The sequence below is a fragment of the Medicago truncatula genome, chromosome 5, assembly GCF_003473485.1.
Source record: "Medicago truncatula cultivar Jemalong A17 chromosome 5, MtrunA17r5.0-ANR, whole genome shotgun sequence".
Lineage (NCBI taxonomy): Eukaryota > Viridiplantae > Streptophyta > Magnoliopsida > Fabales > Fabaceae > Medicago > Medicago truncatula.
The window spans coordinates 4,686,027-4,705,802 of NC_053046.1; the positions used below are offsets into that span (position 1 = coordinate 4,686,027).

The 19,776-nt window shown below is 32.8% G+C and overlaps 3 protein-coding genes and 2 non-coding genes across 5 annotated transcripts; 2 read left to right on the forward strand and 3 right to left on the reverse strand.

Moving 5' to 3' along the window:
* Positions 1 to 751: 751 nt before the first annotated feature.
* On the forward strand, positions 752 to 883 carry LOC112422287 (U6atac minor spliceosomal RNA). Its single transcript, XR_003012655.1, has one exon. It is a non-coding gene; the product is annotated as a U6atac minor spliceosomal RNA (small nuclear RNA).
* Positions 884 to 1,226: 343 nt separating this feature from the next.
* Positions 1,227 to 3,048, forward strand: LOC11431706 (peroxidase 20). Its single transcript, XM_003611401.4, has 4 exons — positions 1,227 to 1,498; positions 1,643 to 1,834; positions 2,106 to 2,271; positions 2,570 to 3,048. The coding sequence occupies exons 1-4, from the start codon at positions 1,286 to 1,288 to the stop codon at positions 2,995 to 2,997; spliced, it is 999 nt and encodes a 332-aa protein (XP_003611449.1). The 5' UTR covers positions 1,227 to 1,285; the 3' UTR covers positions 2,998 to 3,048.
* Positions 3,049 to 4,707: 1,659 nt separating this feature from the next.
* Positions 4,708 to 8,209, reverse strand: LOC11435633 (myosin-G heavy chain). Its single transcript, XM_003611402.4, has one exon. It carries the CDS (start codon positions 8,084 to 8,086, stop codon positions 7,004 to 7,006), a length of 1,083 nt encoding a protein of 360 aa, XP_003611450.2. The 5' UTR covers positions 8,087 to 8,209; the 3' UTR covers positions 4,708 to 7,003.
* Positions 5,545 to 5,674, reverse strand: LOC112422286 (U6atac minor spliceosomal RNA). The gene has a single exon (XR_003012654.1). It is a non-coding gene; the product is annotated as a U6atac minor spliceosomal RNA (small nuclear RNA).
* Positions 8,210 to 15,524: 7,315 nt separating the features above from the next.
* LOC120580472 (zinc finger BED domain-containing protein RICESLEEPER 1-like) lies at positions 15,525 to 18,648 on the reverse strand. Its single transcript, XM_039834056.1, has 5 exons — positions 18,617 to 18,648; positions 17,601 to 18,297; positions 16,579 to 16,799; positions 16,193 to 16,502; positions 15,525 to 15,646 (listed from the first exon to the last, which is right to left on the reverse strand). Exons 2-5 carry the CDS (start codon positions 18,268 to 18,270, stop codon positions 15,546 to 15,548), a joined length of 1,302 nt encoding a protein of 433 aa, XP_039689990.1. The 5' UTR covers positions 18,271 to 18,297; positions 18,617 to 18,648; the 3' UTR covers positions 15,525 to 15,545.
* Between the last annotated feature and the right edge of the window lie 1,128 nt (positions 18,649 to 19,776).

The window sequence follows — 19,776 nt, forward strand, 5'->3', positions numbered from 1 at the left end:
CACTTTTATCCTTAGGGTGGTTGGGTAGCTCAATAAGTTTGAACAAAGATAAAGAATTGGAGGTCCTGAGTTTGAACTTAGACAAATGTGTAAATATCAATCTAGCAATTAATTACTGACATTTGCCATAAAAAAATGATTTCGATCCTTAAATATGAGTCATTGTCACTATAATTTTTAAATGTATCGAGATTGCAAACATATTTCTAATATTTTTTTTGTTAGTATTTGTATAGACACAATTGACCCATAAAAAACATATTTGAAAACTAAATTGACTACGTAAAAGCAAATTTGAGAATCAAAATGACTATTAAAAGAACCATGTGTGGATGTATTTGCATTTTGGATACATTCAAAAACTATAGCAACAACACCTCATACATTCAAGCCCTATATACATCAATGTCTAAAAGATAGGGATTTTCTGATGGGTTTTACATTGGTAGTTTGTCGAATTTGAATACTATTGTTGCTAATATGTCTCCGGTATCATGAGGCATATGTTTTCAAAAGCAAGGTATCTCCAAATATATGAACCAACCAAACTATGAATAATAGCAGTAGTGTTGTTAATAAAGGGTGTTTGAGTACGTGAAGAGGTGGTTTGAAAAATTAGTCCCACATCGGGTAATAACACAAACGTTAGAGTCTTTATAAACTAAATGAGGTGGTTTGAAAAATTAGTCCCACATCGGGTAATAACACAAACGTTAGAGTCTTTATAAACTAAATTCTCTAGCACATAGATGTGTTCGTGAAAAGGAGAGATGGTTGGCATCTCCCCTGACAGGGATGGGAACAGCTTTCGGGCTTTCCTGTTACACACCTCGGTTAAGGCTATCCACCTCTTTGAGGTTGGATCTATAACCCAATTTTTTTTTTTTCCTTTTCGCTTCTATGATTTTTTTTTTTTTATCCCTTTTTCTTCTGTATAAAGTCCAGGATCAATTATAATAATTCAGAGTTCAATTTTTATGCTAGAAACATTTTACCGGAATTCCCTTTTCTTATTCGAACTAAAATATATATATATTAAAGCCAGTACCAAATAAGAGAAATTATCACCAAAATGGTATTAAAAAAAACAATAGGTCAAGTTGGTTGCATCAACTCTAGGTGAAACAAAAAAGCACATGAGAAAATTCTCCACCACAAAGTTGGTTTGAAAATGTAGAAACAAACAATGCAACAAAACAACATCATTAAACCTTTATTAAGTCTATAAACATTCCCCATAAGACTACTGCAGCATCAAAATTCCCTCTCTTCACCATTTCTTTCAATGGAGCCTCTGAGACTATTACTTATCTTAATTACTATTTTGTCCAATATTCACACTCTAAGGGGTAGTGAACTTCTTGTTCATGAGTACTACAAAGAAAAATGTCCCTTAGCTGAAGACATTGTGAGACATAACGTGGCGGTAGCAGTTTTGAAAGATCCGCGTTTAGCAGCATCGCTACTTCGATTACACTTCCATGATTGTTTTGTTATGGTAATTAACCATGTATAAGTACTATAATATTTACAATATCAACACACACTCCGCACCAACCACTTGTGTTAGACCTCTGGTGTTATCAATTATTGTTTGTTTGTTTTAACTTTTTGTCTGTCGTACATTGAAAATGAATATAAGGGGTGTGATGCATCGGTACTTTTGGACAGTGTTGAGGGAATGACAAGTGAGAAACAAGCTGGACCAAATGTGAACTCTTTACGTGGATTTGAAGTCATTGACAAGATAAAGTATTTACTTGAAAAGGAATGTCCTCTCACTGTTTCATGTGCTGATATTCTTGCTATGGTTGCTCGTGATGCTGTTGAATTGGTACTCATCTCAGCCTTTTCTCTCTAGTCTTTCTCTTTGGATCAGCTCTAGTAGCCAATTTTTTAAAAACCGAACTGCAATGAAACCTTAATCGAACCACCAAATAACCGAACCGCAGTAAATGTCAGTTCGAAGTTCAATTGATTGAACCGTCAGTTCGATTAAGTTTTTAAAACACTGCTATTAACTAGTTCAATTGTATTTTACTACATTGTTGATAGGGTCACCATGATATAAACCATGCTTTTTACCACTGTTGTTTGTTTTGAAGAGAGGAGGACCAAGATGGGAAGTGTGGCTGGGGAGGAAGGACTCACTTGAGTCAAGTTTCAGTGGAGCCAACCTATTCATCCCTGCTCCAAATTCCTCTTTAGAGACTTTAATTAATAATTTTAAGCAACAGGGTCTGGATATTGAAGACCTGGTGGTTCTATCAGGTATATTTATCATTATAAAACTTCAATAATGTTGAATATAAAGTCAATTTTAAAGACCAAATTATCTTGATTTAATACAAAACTGAACTCAACCGATACGAATCTATAGTGTATATTCTATTTACACCAAATTTTATTTAAAACTGTCATATTTTTATTAGTAATAATTATCTTATGATTTATAATAAGATTCGATTCACGACTTGAACAATAAATTTCTAGATTCAAAATTTAAATCTCGATTTGATAACTTAGAGTTCTTACTAATTAATTAGAAGGGAAAAAAAAAAAAAAACAGGTAGCCATACAATAGGAAGGGCAAGATGTTTAAGCTTCAGGCAGAGGATCTATGAAACAAAACAGGAATATCACCATGCCTATGATCGCTACAAACGATACACAACCTTCAGAAGAATCCTACAGTCCATATGTCCTGTTACCGGAAGGGACGACAAATTTGCACCCCTTGATTTTCAAACACCAAAACGGTTTGATAATCAATACTTCATAAACATTATTGAAGGAAAAGGCTTGTTAGGTTCTGATAATGTTTTGATCAGTCAAGACTTAGATGGAAGGATTAGGAAGCAGGTGTGGGGTTATGCCTCTAACGAAAAACTTTTCTTTGATTCCTTTGCTAAGTCTATGATTAAGATGGGAAATATTAATGTTCTTACTGGAAGTGAAGGTGAAATAAGAAGGAATTGTAGATTTGTCAACCCTTAGGTAGGTATTATGTATTTCTATGATTTGTAATAGAAACTTGTTTGGACTTAATTTTATTGCTTGCCTTGAAGAATATAGTTATTACTATAAATAAATGCAACAATATGGATTTCTGCAATTAAAAATAAGTCAATTCATGGTTTGCTAGATTTTTGCTTGTTTTTCTTTTGCACGTGTAAACTTACATAGTACAAGGGCAAATAAATTCTGTTTACATATTTAATCCCCTTCTATACACTCATACTTCCTCTTTAGGAATGCATTTCTTTTGTACAATATGAATGCATATAATTATAATTTGACCACGAAAAAACTCAATGCATTACATTATAATCAAATCTCCAATACATGTTAAAACATCACAAATACATGACCAAGGATTAACATATGATATGATCACCTTAGCTAGGAAATGAAAAATCATATCTGCAGTCATCCTAGTAACACTACATGATAATTGAAACAAGAGATCAAGAATAACTTCATACATTCATGAATTATGGAATCGAAATCTCGATAGATCCTCAACAACATCGTTGATACTATCACCAACTAACTTTGAATCTATCTAGAAAATAACATTATCAATATGGAGACTCTTAAACCATTTGATTGCTCTGACGAGACCATAAGTTTCACCCAACCTGACTCAAGATGCGGTTTGATCCACTCTCTTCTAGCTTGTATGAATAACCCAAACTCGTTGAAAAGACATATGCAAATACCAACCATATTGAATTGCAACGAGAAAGAAACATCAACATTACACATTATGAATCCTACCGGAGGTCTTGACCATTGACACCATCACAGGTTTACTGTTTTTACACTGAATCGGATCTGACCTTGTACACACTTGCCTCAACAGCAGTGTGATGTTTTTCTTTAATGAACACTAACTTAGTGTTTTAAAAAAGTTTATTTTCCATTATATATACTGGGGAACTAATATAGTAACGTATATAGTTGCATATACATCATTAAGTTGAGATTTCCTTAAATAGTGTTAAATTTTTTTATATATATGAAAATGAAGGACACAATCCCATTTTAGCAAAATATATTTTGGTTAATTGAAGCCATGGTAGTAAACAACCAAATTGGGAGGGAAAAAAATTGTTGTTAGAAGAAAGTTCCCCTACTCTCACTACTCACTAGCATAAAAGATGCTCGAAAAAACAAAAAACAAAAATGCAAATGTTTGAATATTGAATGATAATAACTTCCATTGCTTTCTCTCAAATTGAAGAAACAAGACAGGAAAGCAAATGATATATGACTCCCAAAAGCAGAAATCCGAAACGGGGTGAGGATACATCATAGATGGTATAACCAGCTTGAAATCAGAGATAACTCAAATATAATAAAGAGAACCAATGAACCAATATTATCAAAAGAATTCTCTTATTCAACAAAGAATCAGTTTCTACTATTCTATATGAACAAGTAGAAAGCTGAAAACAGGAAAGGAAGTTGCAACAGATTGATAACAGAAACTAACTACTAACTAAGTAGCTGTCAGCTCAGCGACTATGTTTGTGAATTGTGAAGTTGTATTAGATAGATCACTCAAAACATTAATCAATATTGTTGGCCTAAACTTACTTGTTATAAGCACTATTAAGAGCTGCATACAAATAATCTGATTATTACACATTTACACTTAACTAAGCAATGATTATATCCTTCAACTACCATATAGAAGTATCATTGATCAATTTTCTATAATTATTTAACAGTACACCGGATACAGAAGTCGAGTGATGGGATTTTATACATATACATGACTCTGTTATGCACTGTAATACAATGCAATGTTTATGCAGCCCAACATAGAAAGTATACTGAAAAACAATGAAAAGTGGTATAATAGTATAATAGTAATGACCTTTAAATCGTTGCTAAGAAGAAGTAGCAGCTTTTATAGCTTTTTTCAATTCAGATTCAAAATCACTCACTACAATATTCTGAGACTTTTTTTTTGTTTTGAGAGATGACTTGGTTTCTAGTTTTTTCTCATTCTCTTTTCTTCCATTTCTATTGCTTCCCAAACATTGAAAGCTCTCACCTGAATGCTTCTGCTTTGAAACCTCCCCTTTAGAAACTCCCATTTTCATTTCATCCAACACTCTTTTTATCTTCTTATGAACATTATTTTTAACATTCAAATAAGAATAGACATTTCTTGTAAAATATTTCTAGCACAAAAATTGAACTCTGAATTAATATAATTGATCCTGTACTTTATGATATATACAGAATAAAAAGGGAAGAAAAAAAATTCAGAAGCATAAGGAAAAAAAAATTGGGTTAGATCCAACCTCAAAGACATTTCTTGTAACAACCAGCTTGACCTATTTTTTTTTTAATACCATTTTGGAGATAATTTCTTTCATTTGGTACTGGCTTTATTTTATTTTTTAAAAATTCAAATAAGAAAAGACATATCTTGTAAAATGTTTCTAGAACAAAAATTTAACTCTGAGTTAATATAATTGATAATGTACTTTATGATATATAGAAAACAAACACACAGAAGCATAAGGAAAAAAAAATTGGGTTAGATCCAACCTCAAAGTGGTGGATAGCCTTAACCGAGATGTGTAACAGGAAAGCCCGAAGGCTGTTCCCATCCCTGTCAGGGGAGATGCCAACCATCTCTCCTTTTCACGAACGCATCTATTTGCTAAAGAATTTAGTTTATAAAGACTCTAACGTTTGTGTTATTACCCGATGTGGGACTAATTTTTCAAACCACCTCTTCATGTACTGAAACACTTCTACCTTTATTAATAATAACACTACTGTTAGACTTCTTGCCAAAAAAATAAAAAATACTACTGTTAGACTATATACCCTAGAGGGTTAGCATGTAACCTATGTCATAGTTTGGTTGGTTCATATATTTGGAGATACCCTGTTTTTGTTTTTGAAAACATATGCCTCATGATAGCGGAGACATATTAGCAACAATAGTATTCAAATTCGACAAACTACCAATGTAAACCCCATCAGAAAATCCTGATCTTTTAGACATTGATGTATATAGGGACTGATCCAGTAATTTGTGGAACAGAGGGATGGATAAAAAAATGGTTAAACAACTATATTCATCAAGGAATGTATGAGGTGTTGTCACTTTAGTTTTTGAATGCATCCCAAATACAAATACATCCATGAGTGTTTCTTTTAATAGTCATTTGGATCCTCAAATCTGCTTTTACATATTCAATTTAGTTTTCGAATGTGTTTTTTTGTTGCTCAATTGAGTCCATAAAAATACTAACAAAAAAGATATTAGAAACATGTTTGCAAAGTTCTAGAGAGGTTGTGGTGTGGGGACATGTAACATCAACCACTGATTTTCAAGAGTTAAAATTACTTATTTTATGCTTTAGAGTGAATCGTTAATCTTAGATAGTATAACCAGATCGAAATCAGAGAGAAATCAAGGAAGAAGAAGAGAACCAATGAACCAATATTACCAAATGAATTCTCTTAGTCTTATTCAACAAAGAATCGGTTTCTACTATTCTATATGAACAAGTAGAAAGCTGAAAATGGGAAATGAAGTTACAACAGATTGATAACAGAAACTAACTACTAACTGTCAGCTCAACAGTAACTCTCACTACCACCTTAGCAACTATGTTTGTGAAGTTGTATTAGATAGATCACTCAAAACATGAATCAATATATGTTGGACTAAACTTCCTTGCTATAAGCACTATTAAGAGCTGCATACAAATAATCTGATTATTAGACATTTACACTTAACTAATGAATGATTATATCCTTCAACTACCATATAGAAGTATCATTAATCAATTCTCTATAATTATTCAACAGTACACCGGATAAAGAAGTCGAGTAATGGGATTTTATACATATACATGACACTGTCATGCACTGCAATACAAATTATACAATGCAATGCAGCCAAACATAGAAAGTATATTGAAAAACGACGATAATTGGTATAACAGTAATGACCTTTAAATCGTTGCTAAGAAGAAGCAGCAGCAGCTTTTATAGCTTTTTCCAATTCAGATTCGAAATCACTTACTACAATATTCTGAGGCTTGATTTCTTGTTTTTTTTCATTCTCTTTTCTTCCATTTTTATTGCTTCCCCAACTTTGAACGCTCTCACCTGCATGCTTCTGCTTTGAAACCTTCCCTTTAGAAACTCCCATTTTCATTTCATCCAACACTCTCTTCATCTCCTTATTCTCCTTTTCAACATTTTCCAAATCTATTTTCATCTCCTTCAGCACCTGCAAATTACCTTCACAATTATCATCATTGTTCCACTCATCTTTCTTCATTTCTTCAACCCTCTCCAGCCCAATTTTATTCACTGCCAAATACGGCATTTTCAACACAGATTTCCCCGGAAAACTCACACCCCAACGAAAATTCAACAACAACCCTTGTGTCACCGGCATCACCGTCCTAGCCATAACACCAACACAAGGTGAAAGACCACATTTTTCATTGTTTTTACCATCTGGGCCAACCCCAACACCAACACCAACACCAACGTTATTGTTGTTATTGTGACCAAATGGTTCCAAGTTTAAATTTTGCCAACCGGAACAAGACCCATTTGTTTCAGGAACAAAACCCTTTTCAATTTGAGGTGAAACAGAAAGAGGGTTGGTGTTAGAAGAATCTGAGAGAACGGTTTTGTGAAGAGAGAAATGACCAAATTGGGGTTTAAAGTGTAAAGAGAAAGAAGGAAGAAGAGGGGTAGAAGAGGAAAGAGAAGAAAGAGAGAAATTAGCGGAGAAGACAAGAGGAGAATGATTAGGTGAACCAAAAAGGCCTAAACCGGATTTGAGGGAGAGAGAGAAAGGAAGAGAAGAAGATGTTGTGGTTGGAGTGTAAGAGAGTTTGAAGGTTGGACCAGTTGGGAAATTTGTTGAGAGTGAGAATGAAAAATCAGAAGTTGAGTAGTTATTTGTGGCTGTGATTGTTGAAAGTAAAGGGTTGTTGAATATTGTTATTGGTACTTTTGCTGTCATTATTTGGGTTTGAGGGGTTTGTTGGTTTTCATTGTTGTTTTGGAATTTGAGGGAGAGTTTCATTGTGAGTTGTGTTGGGTTTGTGGAGGTTTCAAGTTAGAAGTTGAAGGAAAGGTGAAGCAGAAGAACCATGTTCAGCTAGCTAGAGATAGAGAGGATGCTGATTTTTTATTTATTTTTGGTGGATCAGAAAGTCTTGTAACAAAACACTACTGACTCGTTTCTTTTTAATTGTCACATTTTGACATTTTCCATAAATCAAGACAATCAATAAAGTTATACTTTTACTTTAATGACCTTATTCATTTAATATCTCATTTCATATATTTTTCTCTCTGCAATAAATAACTAAGGATAATATTGGTAAAACAACATTTAATGTTGCATTGAACTTTAAAAGTGACAGTTAAATATGAACAAAATTTTTCTTCAAAATGACACTTAAAAAGGAACGGAGTAAATGTTAAGCAGAGGTTTTTTAAGTTATTTGATTGAAATAAATTGGTTTTTAAGTTTATTTTTTAATACTTAGATCATTTAAGTTAATTAATTGTGATAAGTTGGTTTTTTAAGTTTTTTCTGTACAAATTAAGTTATTTAGCTGTACTAATTTTGGGTATTTTAAATTAAAAAAATGTAAGTTATTTGAGGCCTAAAAGTTGTAATTAAATAACTTAAAACCTAAGTGTTAAGAAAAATTCTTAAAGGGTTAACTTGTTACAATTAAATAACTTAAAAGGACATAAATGGTACGAAAAAAATTTAAAGACGTATTTATTACAATTAAATAACTTAAAAATCTTTTAATGTAATTTAGCCTAAACTCAATAACATAAAGATTATGTTATCTAACAAATGTTTTTTACTCAAAAAAAAAAAAAAAAGAACGAAATGTTTTAAGAGCATTTATTTATGATTAAATAATAAACAATAGATAAATTTTATGTAAAATAAGTTTATAAAGTGGTTCCTTAAAAAAGTTACTCTTTAAGGGTTCGTTTGATTTGCTAAAAAATGAAGGACATGACAGAACAACTTCAGTTGTCCAGTGTTTGATTTGTAAAACTGTTTCAGGTACAAGACAAACTGGAGGCAAGGGACAGGACAAAAACACATATTTTTGTCCCTCACCAAACCACAACACAACTTTTTGTCCCACGTACAAGTTGCCTAAAATACAAAAATAACATTTCGAGCCCCAAAAGTCGTATAAAACAAAAAATTATTCAATGTCATAAAAATTTGTCATGTGTTGTTCTGCCTTATGTTGTGTTGTTCTGTCTTGTACTGTTATGTCCATTACTTGCTGTTTTGCAAACCAAACGCACCCTAAAAATCTCAAATTTAGAAAGTACTTCCTTAAAAAAGTCAAATGTTACAATTTTTAATAGATCACATAATTTTTCATAAATAGTTACTATTAGAGGTTCTTAATGAGTGATCGGAGATATTCGTTAACATTTTTCAAATTTTAATTGTTGAATACATCGTTTTTATTTGGAGAAAGTTGCATCAGTAAAGTTTATGAAGTTCTTTTTAGAGAAATGAGATATTTGAGGTTCTAACCTCAGACTCTTGCATATATTACAAAATTCTATGGATCAAATATCATATGCAGCCTTTAAGTTAAATGTTTTAAATTTATTGTTACAAATTAATTTTTCGAGATGTTGTTCGAGTGTGATTAAATTTCAAAGAATGCCACGAGATGTTTTCAAATATAGGAAAATAAATTGAAACTATAAACGAAATCAACGATATCATTGATTGTTGTAAAAATATAAAGCTTAAGTATATTGTACATCGTATTTGCCACAGTTTACTGGCAAACAGTTCATATCCATCTGTGTCAGTTATGTTGATCATGCTAGGTGTCGTTATAGTTTAAGACTATAAATATTTGTAACACTCACTGTTTATTATTCTATTTTAATGTGAAATACAAATTCAATCCTGTTAGAGAATTCAACTAACGATCCTCTCCTCTCTCTATTCTCAATTATCTTTAAGCTTTCTATGCTTCCATCAATGACAAAACTTCAATATGGAATAAAGTTAGATAGGGAAATATGAGCTATCGAACTGAGGTTAATGACGATAACAACAATGATTATCTTCGTGTCATAGTTTATAACAAATTTGACATTGAACGTTGGGACATCCATTAACATTACCATTACCATTAATACACTCGCCTCTTCTTTAGAAACGACCACCACGATAACCTCTTACGCGTGATTGACCACCCATTTTTGTAACTTTCATATTTGTAAGAATATAGCAAAGGTGTTATACAATAAATCAGATTATAAGACTAATGGAAAATAATAATGAAATAGATAGAACGTCAAAATACATTTTATAATATGAAAATAAATTAAAATTATATGAATCTATATTAAAAAATATAAACGAATTTAATTTTGTCACTAGGAGTTTACGAACAATGATTTAGAGATGAAATTTTCATTTTCGTCAATAAAAATCGCCACTATTTAAACTTATTATAGCTGTGAAAAATGGTTGGCAAAAAATTATAGTTATTTTCGACGTCAGATTTTGCTTTATGACTAGTAAGGTATTTGTGACTTTGCATAAATGTCTTTTATTTTTATACATGTGTGAAAAAAATGAAAGAAAAGAGTAAAATACAAAATAACAATAGATTAAGTAAAATTATAGATCAAAGCAATAATCAATTATGATGTTCCTCATCTCTAAAAAAAAAAATTATAATGTTCCTCATCTAAGTCCAAAGTGATAACTATTGAAATTAAATTATAATTTTTCAAAAAATTATGAAAGATTGCAAAATTTTATGCGATTATTTCAAAAAAAAAAAAAATCCGTTATTTGATAGATTTACACAAATGCAATAGATATAAGAACTTACAATCATTCTACATTTTTAACATTTTTTTTAGGGGCTTAGAACTTACAATCATTCTACATTTTTAACATATATAAACTATTCCTTCTAAAAAAAATATGTATAAAATATTTATATCACATGATATGCATGACTCTAAAAGTCATATTTAATACAAGAAGACTTAGAGAGAACAATAGTTTTCATTAACGTAATTGGTTTGAAGATTCTATTGATGTGCGTGACTCCAAGAGCCATATTTGATATATGAGAATAAAGAAAAATCAACTGTATTTGATTTATTTAATATTAAATTTTTCTAATTAAAACTTAATCATATGTTATCATAATTTCTTTAATTAACATTTGTAACAACTAAATTCCAAGTTAAAAGAAATATTTCAATCTTAGATTAAGTTTAAAATTAAATTTTCGAACAATAGTATACAAGTTTGATCTCTAATTTAAACAATACTTATATGTTTTACTTATCTCCAAGTTGAAACTACTAAGATTATGAGAGTCTCTTTTCTTTGAAATTTTGAGGGAGAAGATCAAAACTTAAAATACTATCTAAGAAAAAAAAACTAACAAACAATGATCATATAAAAGAATTTAAAGTTAAAGTATTGGAACATGATTTCCACCTTGTAGTATCTTGATCTATTTAATATTTTTAAGTCTCTCTAAGCTCGATGTTAAGTGTACCGGATCATTTAAAAAAAAAGTGTAGAAGATTGTTGTTGACATTTATGGTTTGATTGAGAAACACGAGGAAAAAAACGTAAATGTTCATTGGCAGTTAACCACCAATGAAATTATATAGGTAAATTACGGTGTTTCATAACATTGAGTGAAGTGTGATCAACATCTTTCAAAAATGTATTGGATCATCGGTCCAAGAAAATTTCATCATGCAAATATTGACTAATCCTTCATCTACCTCGTTCTATTTCTATCATAGTGATCATTTTTTTTTTCTATTTTAATTGATTTTGTGTAAAATATTAAGTTTGATGATGAGTTTTTTTTTTGCAAGGTTTACAAAAAAAAAATGTGTATTTGATGTACTTATCAAACTAATAAAATATTCGATTAAGTACTTGAGAAAAAAAGAAAAAAAAACAGTGGATTTGCTAATTGCTACGGTTGGTTTTGAAAAATTGTCAATGAAATGAATATTGAAAATATATACGAATGCAAACAACAAACATTGATAGTTCACGCAGTACCCACATAATTAGCTAGTCGCGGCTAAATTGTTTTGATCGAATGTAAGGTTAGCTCAATTTATAAAAATATTCAATATTATATATAGAGGCCGGTCCCACATTTAATTGTGTGAGCTCTAACCAAACAAGCAAACAAGTTTTTTTATGCGATATATCTATTTATCGTTTTGCTTTGCCTTTCTTTTTATGCATTTCTTAGTTCTATAGCTAAAAAAAAAATACTCAAATGTCATACTTAACACTCTTTGACGTAGCTAAGGAACCCATAACTAAGCTACATAGTTCTTTTTTTCAATGTAATCACTTGAAGAAAAAGGTATCACAACTAAGAGCTTTTAGCTAATACATCATCTAACTTTCAAGCTCGACAACAAATTTGGTAGGCCGAATGGGATACTTCGACCATAATTACTGAAAAATTTAATTTATCGGCTTCACGACCATGTTTGGTGTATGCATTTGCATTATGGAAAAAGTCTCAGCATCATGATAAGTGCCAGAAAGTAGTATTTCAAATGATTATTTACGGCACGTTTGTTACTTGTTTCACAAGTTATTCAGGGAAAAGCCGAGAGAAAAGTGATTATTGATCAATTATGCTTTATTCATCTTACTCTACCCATTTGTGCAGGAATTGAGTGCCAAAACATCAAGCAAGGACCAAAAAGAACAAAAGTGGGCAAAAGCTACTTCGCCATGGCGAGCATAAATCCTGCCAGGCGAAATATTTCGCCAGGCGAGTCAAAGGCGAGCCAAATGGCGAGCAGTTCTAGAGAGTTGGAAAAACAGGACAAGAGCACTTCGCCATGGCGAGCAGAAATTCTGTCAGGCGAAAAAAGGTGGTTTCATTTGATCAAAGTGACGTGGTAGAAACCCACTGGCAAAGAAAGCTCAAATCGTCATGGCGAGCCAAACTTCGCCAGGCGAAATGTTACTTTTTTAGCATATGTATAAAAGCTCATTTCCCTCATTATCATATTATTATCAGAGGATGGAGATGTCACTTTAGGGAGAGAAAAACAGGGGAAACTCAGAGAGAACATCAAGGAACAATGAGCTACAAGGATTGGAGAGGACTTGTAAGATCATCGAGACATCATGGCTTGGTTATTCCTTTTCTCATATTCTCCTTGTAAGGTTACCATGACAATGTGTAGCTAAACTCTTTTTGTTGGGATTAAATGTAGTTAACTCTATTAGTATGTATTCCCTTTGATTTGGGTGTTGTGTGATTCTAAATTTTCTTAAGATATTGATGTTGTTCTTGCTTTTCATTTTAATCCTATGAATTTGAATTGTTATTGAAAGATACCTTTTGAATCTAGTTTAGAATAACTTCTATCAATGTTTAGGTTCTAGACATGGAACTTAAGTTTGATAATCACTTTGAATGTTGGAACTCAACGCTTTCGTATCTTTGAATAGTTTGGGAAATAAACTATACAACAATACAATCGACTATTGGAAAGTTTAATAGTTTGGGAAATCGACGATTAAACGGTTCAATAGAAATCACGACATCATTTGGATACGAATGATGTTGTTGAGTAATATCAGATAATATCGATTAATGGTTGGAATCCGCAACACTAATCCGAGAATACACATGAGTAGGTTGATGAAGTTTAATGCCAACATAATAATTTTCCTGTTAACTCTCATATCTCTTACAAGTCCGTAGTTTTATAGTTCATGAAACAAAACAATATCGAATCCTTAGCTCATAACGATACCGAATGTTGAACGACTTAGAAAATCGCACCAGTCCTTGTGAAGACGATAACAAAAATACTTACTTTTGATACTACATCACATCATGGATCAACCATAATCATTATCATCAAGTTAGAATAACCATGCCTAACAACCCTCTACAAATGTTTGGAATGCAAACCTTTGTGACTCCTCTCAATACTTTTGTAGACGCACCGGTTGATCCATATGATTCAATTGAAGTATCTTTTTAATTTGTATAACGTTTTTTCCAGGAGAAAGGGCAATATAGGCCTTTATTGAGGAAATGGTTATATAATACTCCCTCCGTTCATTTTTAAGTATCTCTTTTGGAGAATTTTTTTGTTCATATTTAACTGTCACTTTCAAAGTTCAATGCAACATTAGATGTTATTTTACTAATATTATCCTTAGTTATTTATTGCGGAGAGAGAAATATATGAAATGAGATGTTAAATGAACAAGGTCATTATAGTAAAAGTATAACTTATTACATCAAAAGTATTAGCAATTATTGATTATCTTGGTTTGTGAAAAATGTAAAAAAGGAGGTGTTCAAGAAAAGATAAAGAAGATCCAAAAAAAAGTCTTAACAAAGAAAAGAAAAGTGCAAAGAAATCATAGAAAGTGTTTCCGTGACACTCTTTAAGCATGCTAAATTAAAAAATTATTCTTTAAAAATATTAAAGTTTTTAATTTCCAATGCACTGATTATACAAACTTCCATAAAAAATTACTCCCTCCATTTCTTTTCTTTTGATGTTATAGCTCTTGACACAAGTTTTAAGGAGTAATTAAAGTATATAAACATTTGTGTATTTTTTACTTAAATGTCCTTATTTATTATTAAATTCACATGTGATAAACCAAATGTCACAACTACTTTAATAGTTTATTGTGTTTTCCAACAAGGGTAAACTTGAGAAAACAATAACAAATTCACTAAAACATCAAAAGTTTTGAAATATAGTTGAAGTTCTAAAAAATCAAAAGAAAAGGAATGAAGGGAGTACTATTTAAAGTACTTAATTAGTGTCCCGGAGGTAGAGCTGTCAAAACGGGCGGCCCGGCCCGTTTAGGCCCGGCCCGGCCGGGCCAAGGGCTTTTAAGGGCCGGGCTAAAAAGCCCGGTTTGAATATGGGCTGCTAAAAACAGGCCCGAGCCCGGCCCTATACGGGCTCCCGGGCTAACGGGCCAGCCCTGGCCCGTATTTTTTTCCTTCCCTTTTCCATTCTTTTAAGTACGAAATACATAAATATACCGGGCTAACGGGCCAGCCCGGGCCCGTATCTGTTTTTTTTTCTTTTTCTTCCCATTCTTTAATGATTGAACATAAATTATAATAACTTAAATATACTTATACACAAGTTTATGTTCATTTTCCATTTTTCCTGGAGGTAAGCTTGATATTACCGGGCTGGTGTTTCATTTTCTCCATGCCAACTCATGTTGGTTAATGTACCCTAAAATCCAAAACTGTATGTAATTAACAGAGACAGGCATCATGTAAAACAGTAGAAGTATCTATTGTTCAATCCTTCAACTAGGATGACAAAATAGGCTTCCATCAAGCTAATTATCCAGAATGAAGATTCTAAATTCAAATTACTAATTATCCAGAATAAGTAATAACAATAACATAACAAAAGTTTTAATCCAAAAAGTCACTCCCAACAAAGTCAGTCACTTAATCTTCTTCAAGGTTCACAACATCCACGGTACTATTTGATGCTTGTCCACTTCCATGAGTTTCATCTTCTTGAACATCATTGTTGTCATCATATAATTCTACAAATTACGAAATTTGATTGTTAAATATAGAGATTAAAAAATCACTTCAGTATTGATAACTAAAAATAAATTAATTCTGTGAGAATATTGCATACTATTACTAACTACCTAATCTAGCATACTAACTAAAAATAAATCAATTCTGTGAGAAATTTGATTGTTAAATATTGAACAAAAATCAATCATGAAACTCCAAGAATATTGCATACTAATCTTTCACCAACATCTTCAATAATTTAGAGACAATATCTTGCACACCAAACAGAAAACCAAAGCAGAAATTGATAAGGAACTAAGAAGCAATAAATTCACGAGACTATTCTAGAACTTATCAACCTATAGTTTTTTCAAACACCAGAACATGGAAAAAATGCAAAGGAATCAAACATAATTAGCATTCTATCAAACCAGTAAGGGGAACTGAATACAATTTTGCAGAAACCATGTTGCAAATGTTTTAAAAAAAAACCATAAAACAATTGTAACCAGCTATTGACAATAATATAAACTATAAAACAATTGTAAAAATGATAGAACTAATACCTTCAAAACCATGTAACCAGCTACGTGCGCACAAGAGAGCCTGAACAGAATCATCTTTCATTGAACTTCTATACCTATTCACAACTCGGGCGCCAATACTAAACGCAGATTCTGATGCCACCGTTGTTATTGGAATACTCAATATATCGCAAGCCATCCTTGCAAGATTTGGACTTCTACGACTTCTTTCCTTCCAAAAAGCTAAGACATCAAATTCTTGAGATAGAGGCATCCGCAACTCATCTAAATAAGTATCAAGTTCTGATTTTCCGGTGTTGTTACTTGATTGGCTTTCATATTCTTCAAATTCCTACAAATCATCCAACCTAACCAAGTTACAAATAATTAATAAAAGAATAAAATAAAGAAAAAATGTATGAACTTACATCATATGAAGATGATGTAATTCGAGTTCCTCCACCATAGCTAGGCTGGACTTGTGAAGAGCTTAGATTAGAAGGAATTCCATTCTTGATGTACTCGGAAAAAAGCTTCCCCAAAGTCATCTTAACTTTTTTCAACTTCTCCTCACTTGTGAGCGGGTCAAGTTTTTCATAAGCAAATTTCAAAAAGTTAAACTTTTTGGTTGGATCAAGAACAGCCCCAACTGCCAAAACAACATTATAGTCACTCCAATACTTATCAAATTTCACCTTCATATTTTCAGCCATTTTTTGAATTAAAAGATCTTCACTTGTCAGATAAGATCTTATGAGGCACTCAATCTTCCATATTTCACCAAAGTACAGATTTGATGTAGGATATGAAGAGCCAGATATCAAGTTTGTAATAGTGAAAAATGGCTTCAAAATCTCACACATTATTTCAGCCCTTCTCCACTCCTCACTTGTAGGACAACACTTAAAATTTGAATCCCGTAAACTTAAGCTATAAAATGCACGACGATAAACAAGCGCACTCTGTAGCATTATATAAGTGGAATTCCATCGGGTAACACAATCTAATCTCAATCCTATGGTTGTATCAATGTCACCAACAATTCTAACACATTCGGAAAAAAGTAGTGTTCTACCTTCTGTTACCCTCACATAAGCCACACTTTGTCTAATCTTATGCAAAGCATCACTAACTACCTTCAGTCCATCTTGAACAATGAGGTTCAAGATGTGAGCTGAGCATCTTATATGGAAAAATTCTCCATCAAGCAACAAACTATTTGATAAACTTAGATGCTCTTTCAAAAAGTTAGCCATACTATTGTTTGCAGAAGCATTATCTAAAGTGATGGAAAAAATTTTCTTTTCAATGCCCCAATCATCTAACATTTCTAAAACCTTCAAAGCTAAATCTCGCCCACTATGTGGGGGTTCCATGTGAGCAAATGCTAAAATCTTACTTTCTAACTTCCAATTCACATTAACATAATGAGCAGTTAAAGAAATATAACCTTCATTGCTGCATGCCGTCCAACAATCAGAAGTCAAGCAAACTCTCCCTCGAATTTGAGCTAACTGTGATTTCAGCTTTTGTTTCTCATCACGATAAACATTCAAAATCTCTTTGGCTATTGTATTTCTACTAACGAAAACACAATCATCATTCAAAAACTTCTGGTATTCTCTAAACACCTTCCACTCAACCATATTAAATGGTGCACCATGTGTAATCATGATTCTAGCTAAAAATTCTCGATTAGCCATAGGGTCAAACTTTTTCTTTCTCAATTTTCCTTCAACATCAATCATCATTTCACCCACATCATGATTTTTTATAGTCTTGCTACAACTACGTACATGACGCTTTAAATGACTAGTTCCGCTTCCTGATTCACAAGTTAATAATTTGTGACACGCCTTGCATCTACATTTCTCTACTCCATCTACAATACCAACTTTCACAAGATATAGCCACACATCAGATGTTAGGGCTTTACCCTTGCTCTTGTCCTTAGCCTTAGCCTTGCCCTTACGCTTCTTATCCTTTGGATCAGAAGACACTTCTTGTGCATTTTGATCAATTGGTGGTACCAATGGAATTTCCCGAGCTTGGCTCTCAATTTCCCCATCAACGCACATATTTTCATGACTTCCACTACTATCAATATCATTATCCCTCATATTTGAAGCACAAACAGATTGTAATTCCTGCAACATTATATGCCAAATTATAAGCCTAATTAAATGTAGAATAACGACTTCTAAACCAGAAATTCAATCATTAAAGATTACATATAGAATAACTACTCTATATCAGTTCATTAAATATGATTACATAAGTATATTATATTTCAGCAGCTATTAATGTTATACTTCAATTTACATACATTGTAATAACTTCATCGATGAAGATTAAGAAAAGAAATACATTGTAATTGTAACACGACACGATGTTGCTGTTACTTCAATTTTAGCCAAGTATATTATACTTCACACAGTTCACTTCAATAACAAAAGAAATACGAACCTGAATTAGAAATGGAGCTGTTAAGCCTGAATTAGAAATGGAGCTGTTAAGCCTGAATTAGAAACAATAGCTGCTGCCTGCTGAGCCTGAATTAGAAATTAAGAAAATGATGAGGATCGCAGAAACTGCAAAAAACGAAGAAACAAAGAAACTAACAAAACCAATAAAACGAAGAAAGGATGGTGAGCTCTGACCTGATGCGACCTCAGATTGAGACGAGATGCGACCTCCGACCTGATGGCTGCGATGCGACCTGAGGGCTGAGAAGTGAGACCTGATGGTGAGCTTGTGCGACCTCCGACCTGACCTGAGGGCTGAGATTAGAGAGAAATGGAGCGGCGCCGGCGGCCGTAAAAATGAGAGTGAGAGGAGAGTGTGAAATGGAGCGGCGAGGAGAGTGAGAGGAGAGTGTTGAGCTGAGATTAGAGAGAAATGGAGCGGCGGCCGTAACAAAGAGAGAGTGAGAGGAGAGTGTTGAGACTTGAGAGAAATGGAGGAGCGGCGGCACCGTACGGTACGTAAGAGAGAGTGAGTGAGAGAGAGGAGAGTGTTGAGTGAATTAGGGTTTGTTCAATTGTTCTCTTTTCAATTCACTTGGGCCGGGCCGGGTCGGATTTCCAAATTGGGGCGGGCTGGCTGACTCACACTCACACACAGCACATACCACAAAAAAAAAAAAAAAAACTGTTGTATTTTGTGCGGGCTTTCGGGCAGCCCGGAGCCCGGACGGGCTAGCCCTAACGGGCCAAGGGCTTTTACGGGCCGGGCTAAAAAGCCCTATTCAAATTTCGGGCTCCAATTATTCGGCCCAAACCCTACATTTTATTCGGGCTTTCGGGCCGGCCCTTACGGCCCGGCCCATTTTGACAGCTCTACCCGGAGGCACTTATTACTATTTAAAGTTCATTTAGAAATACACCACCTAAAAAAGATTAAGTACATTTATCATTACCGTTGGAACTTGGAACAATCAAATTGACATGAATTAATAATTCACAAGCCAAGACATGATTTAACAACTAGTAAAAGATAATCGATATTTCAACACATGGAAATAATTATTCATAGCACATAAATTCACACCTAAAAGATAATCGATATTTTGATACATTGAAAATTTGTTTGCCCTTAAGAAGATGGAAGAAAGAATTGAAAATCCA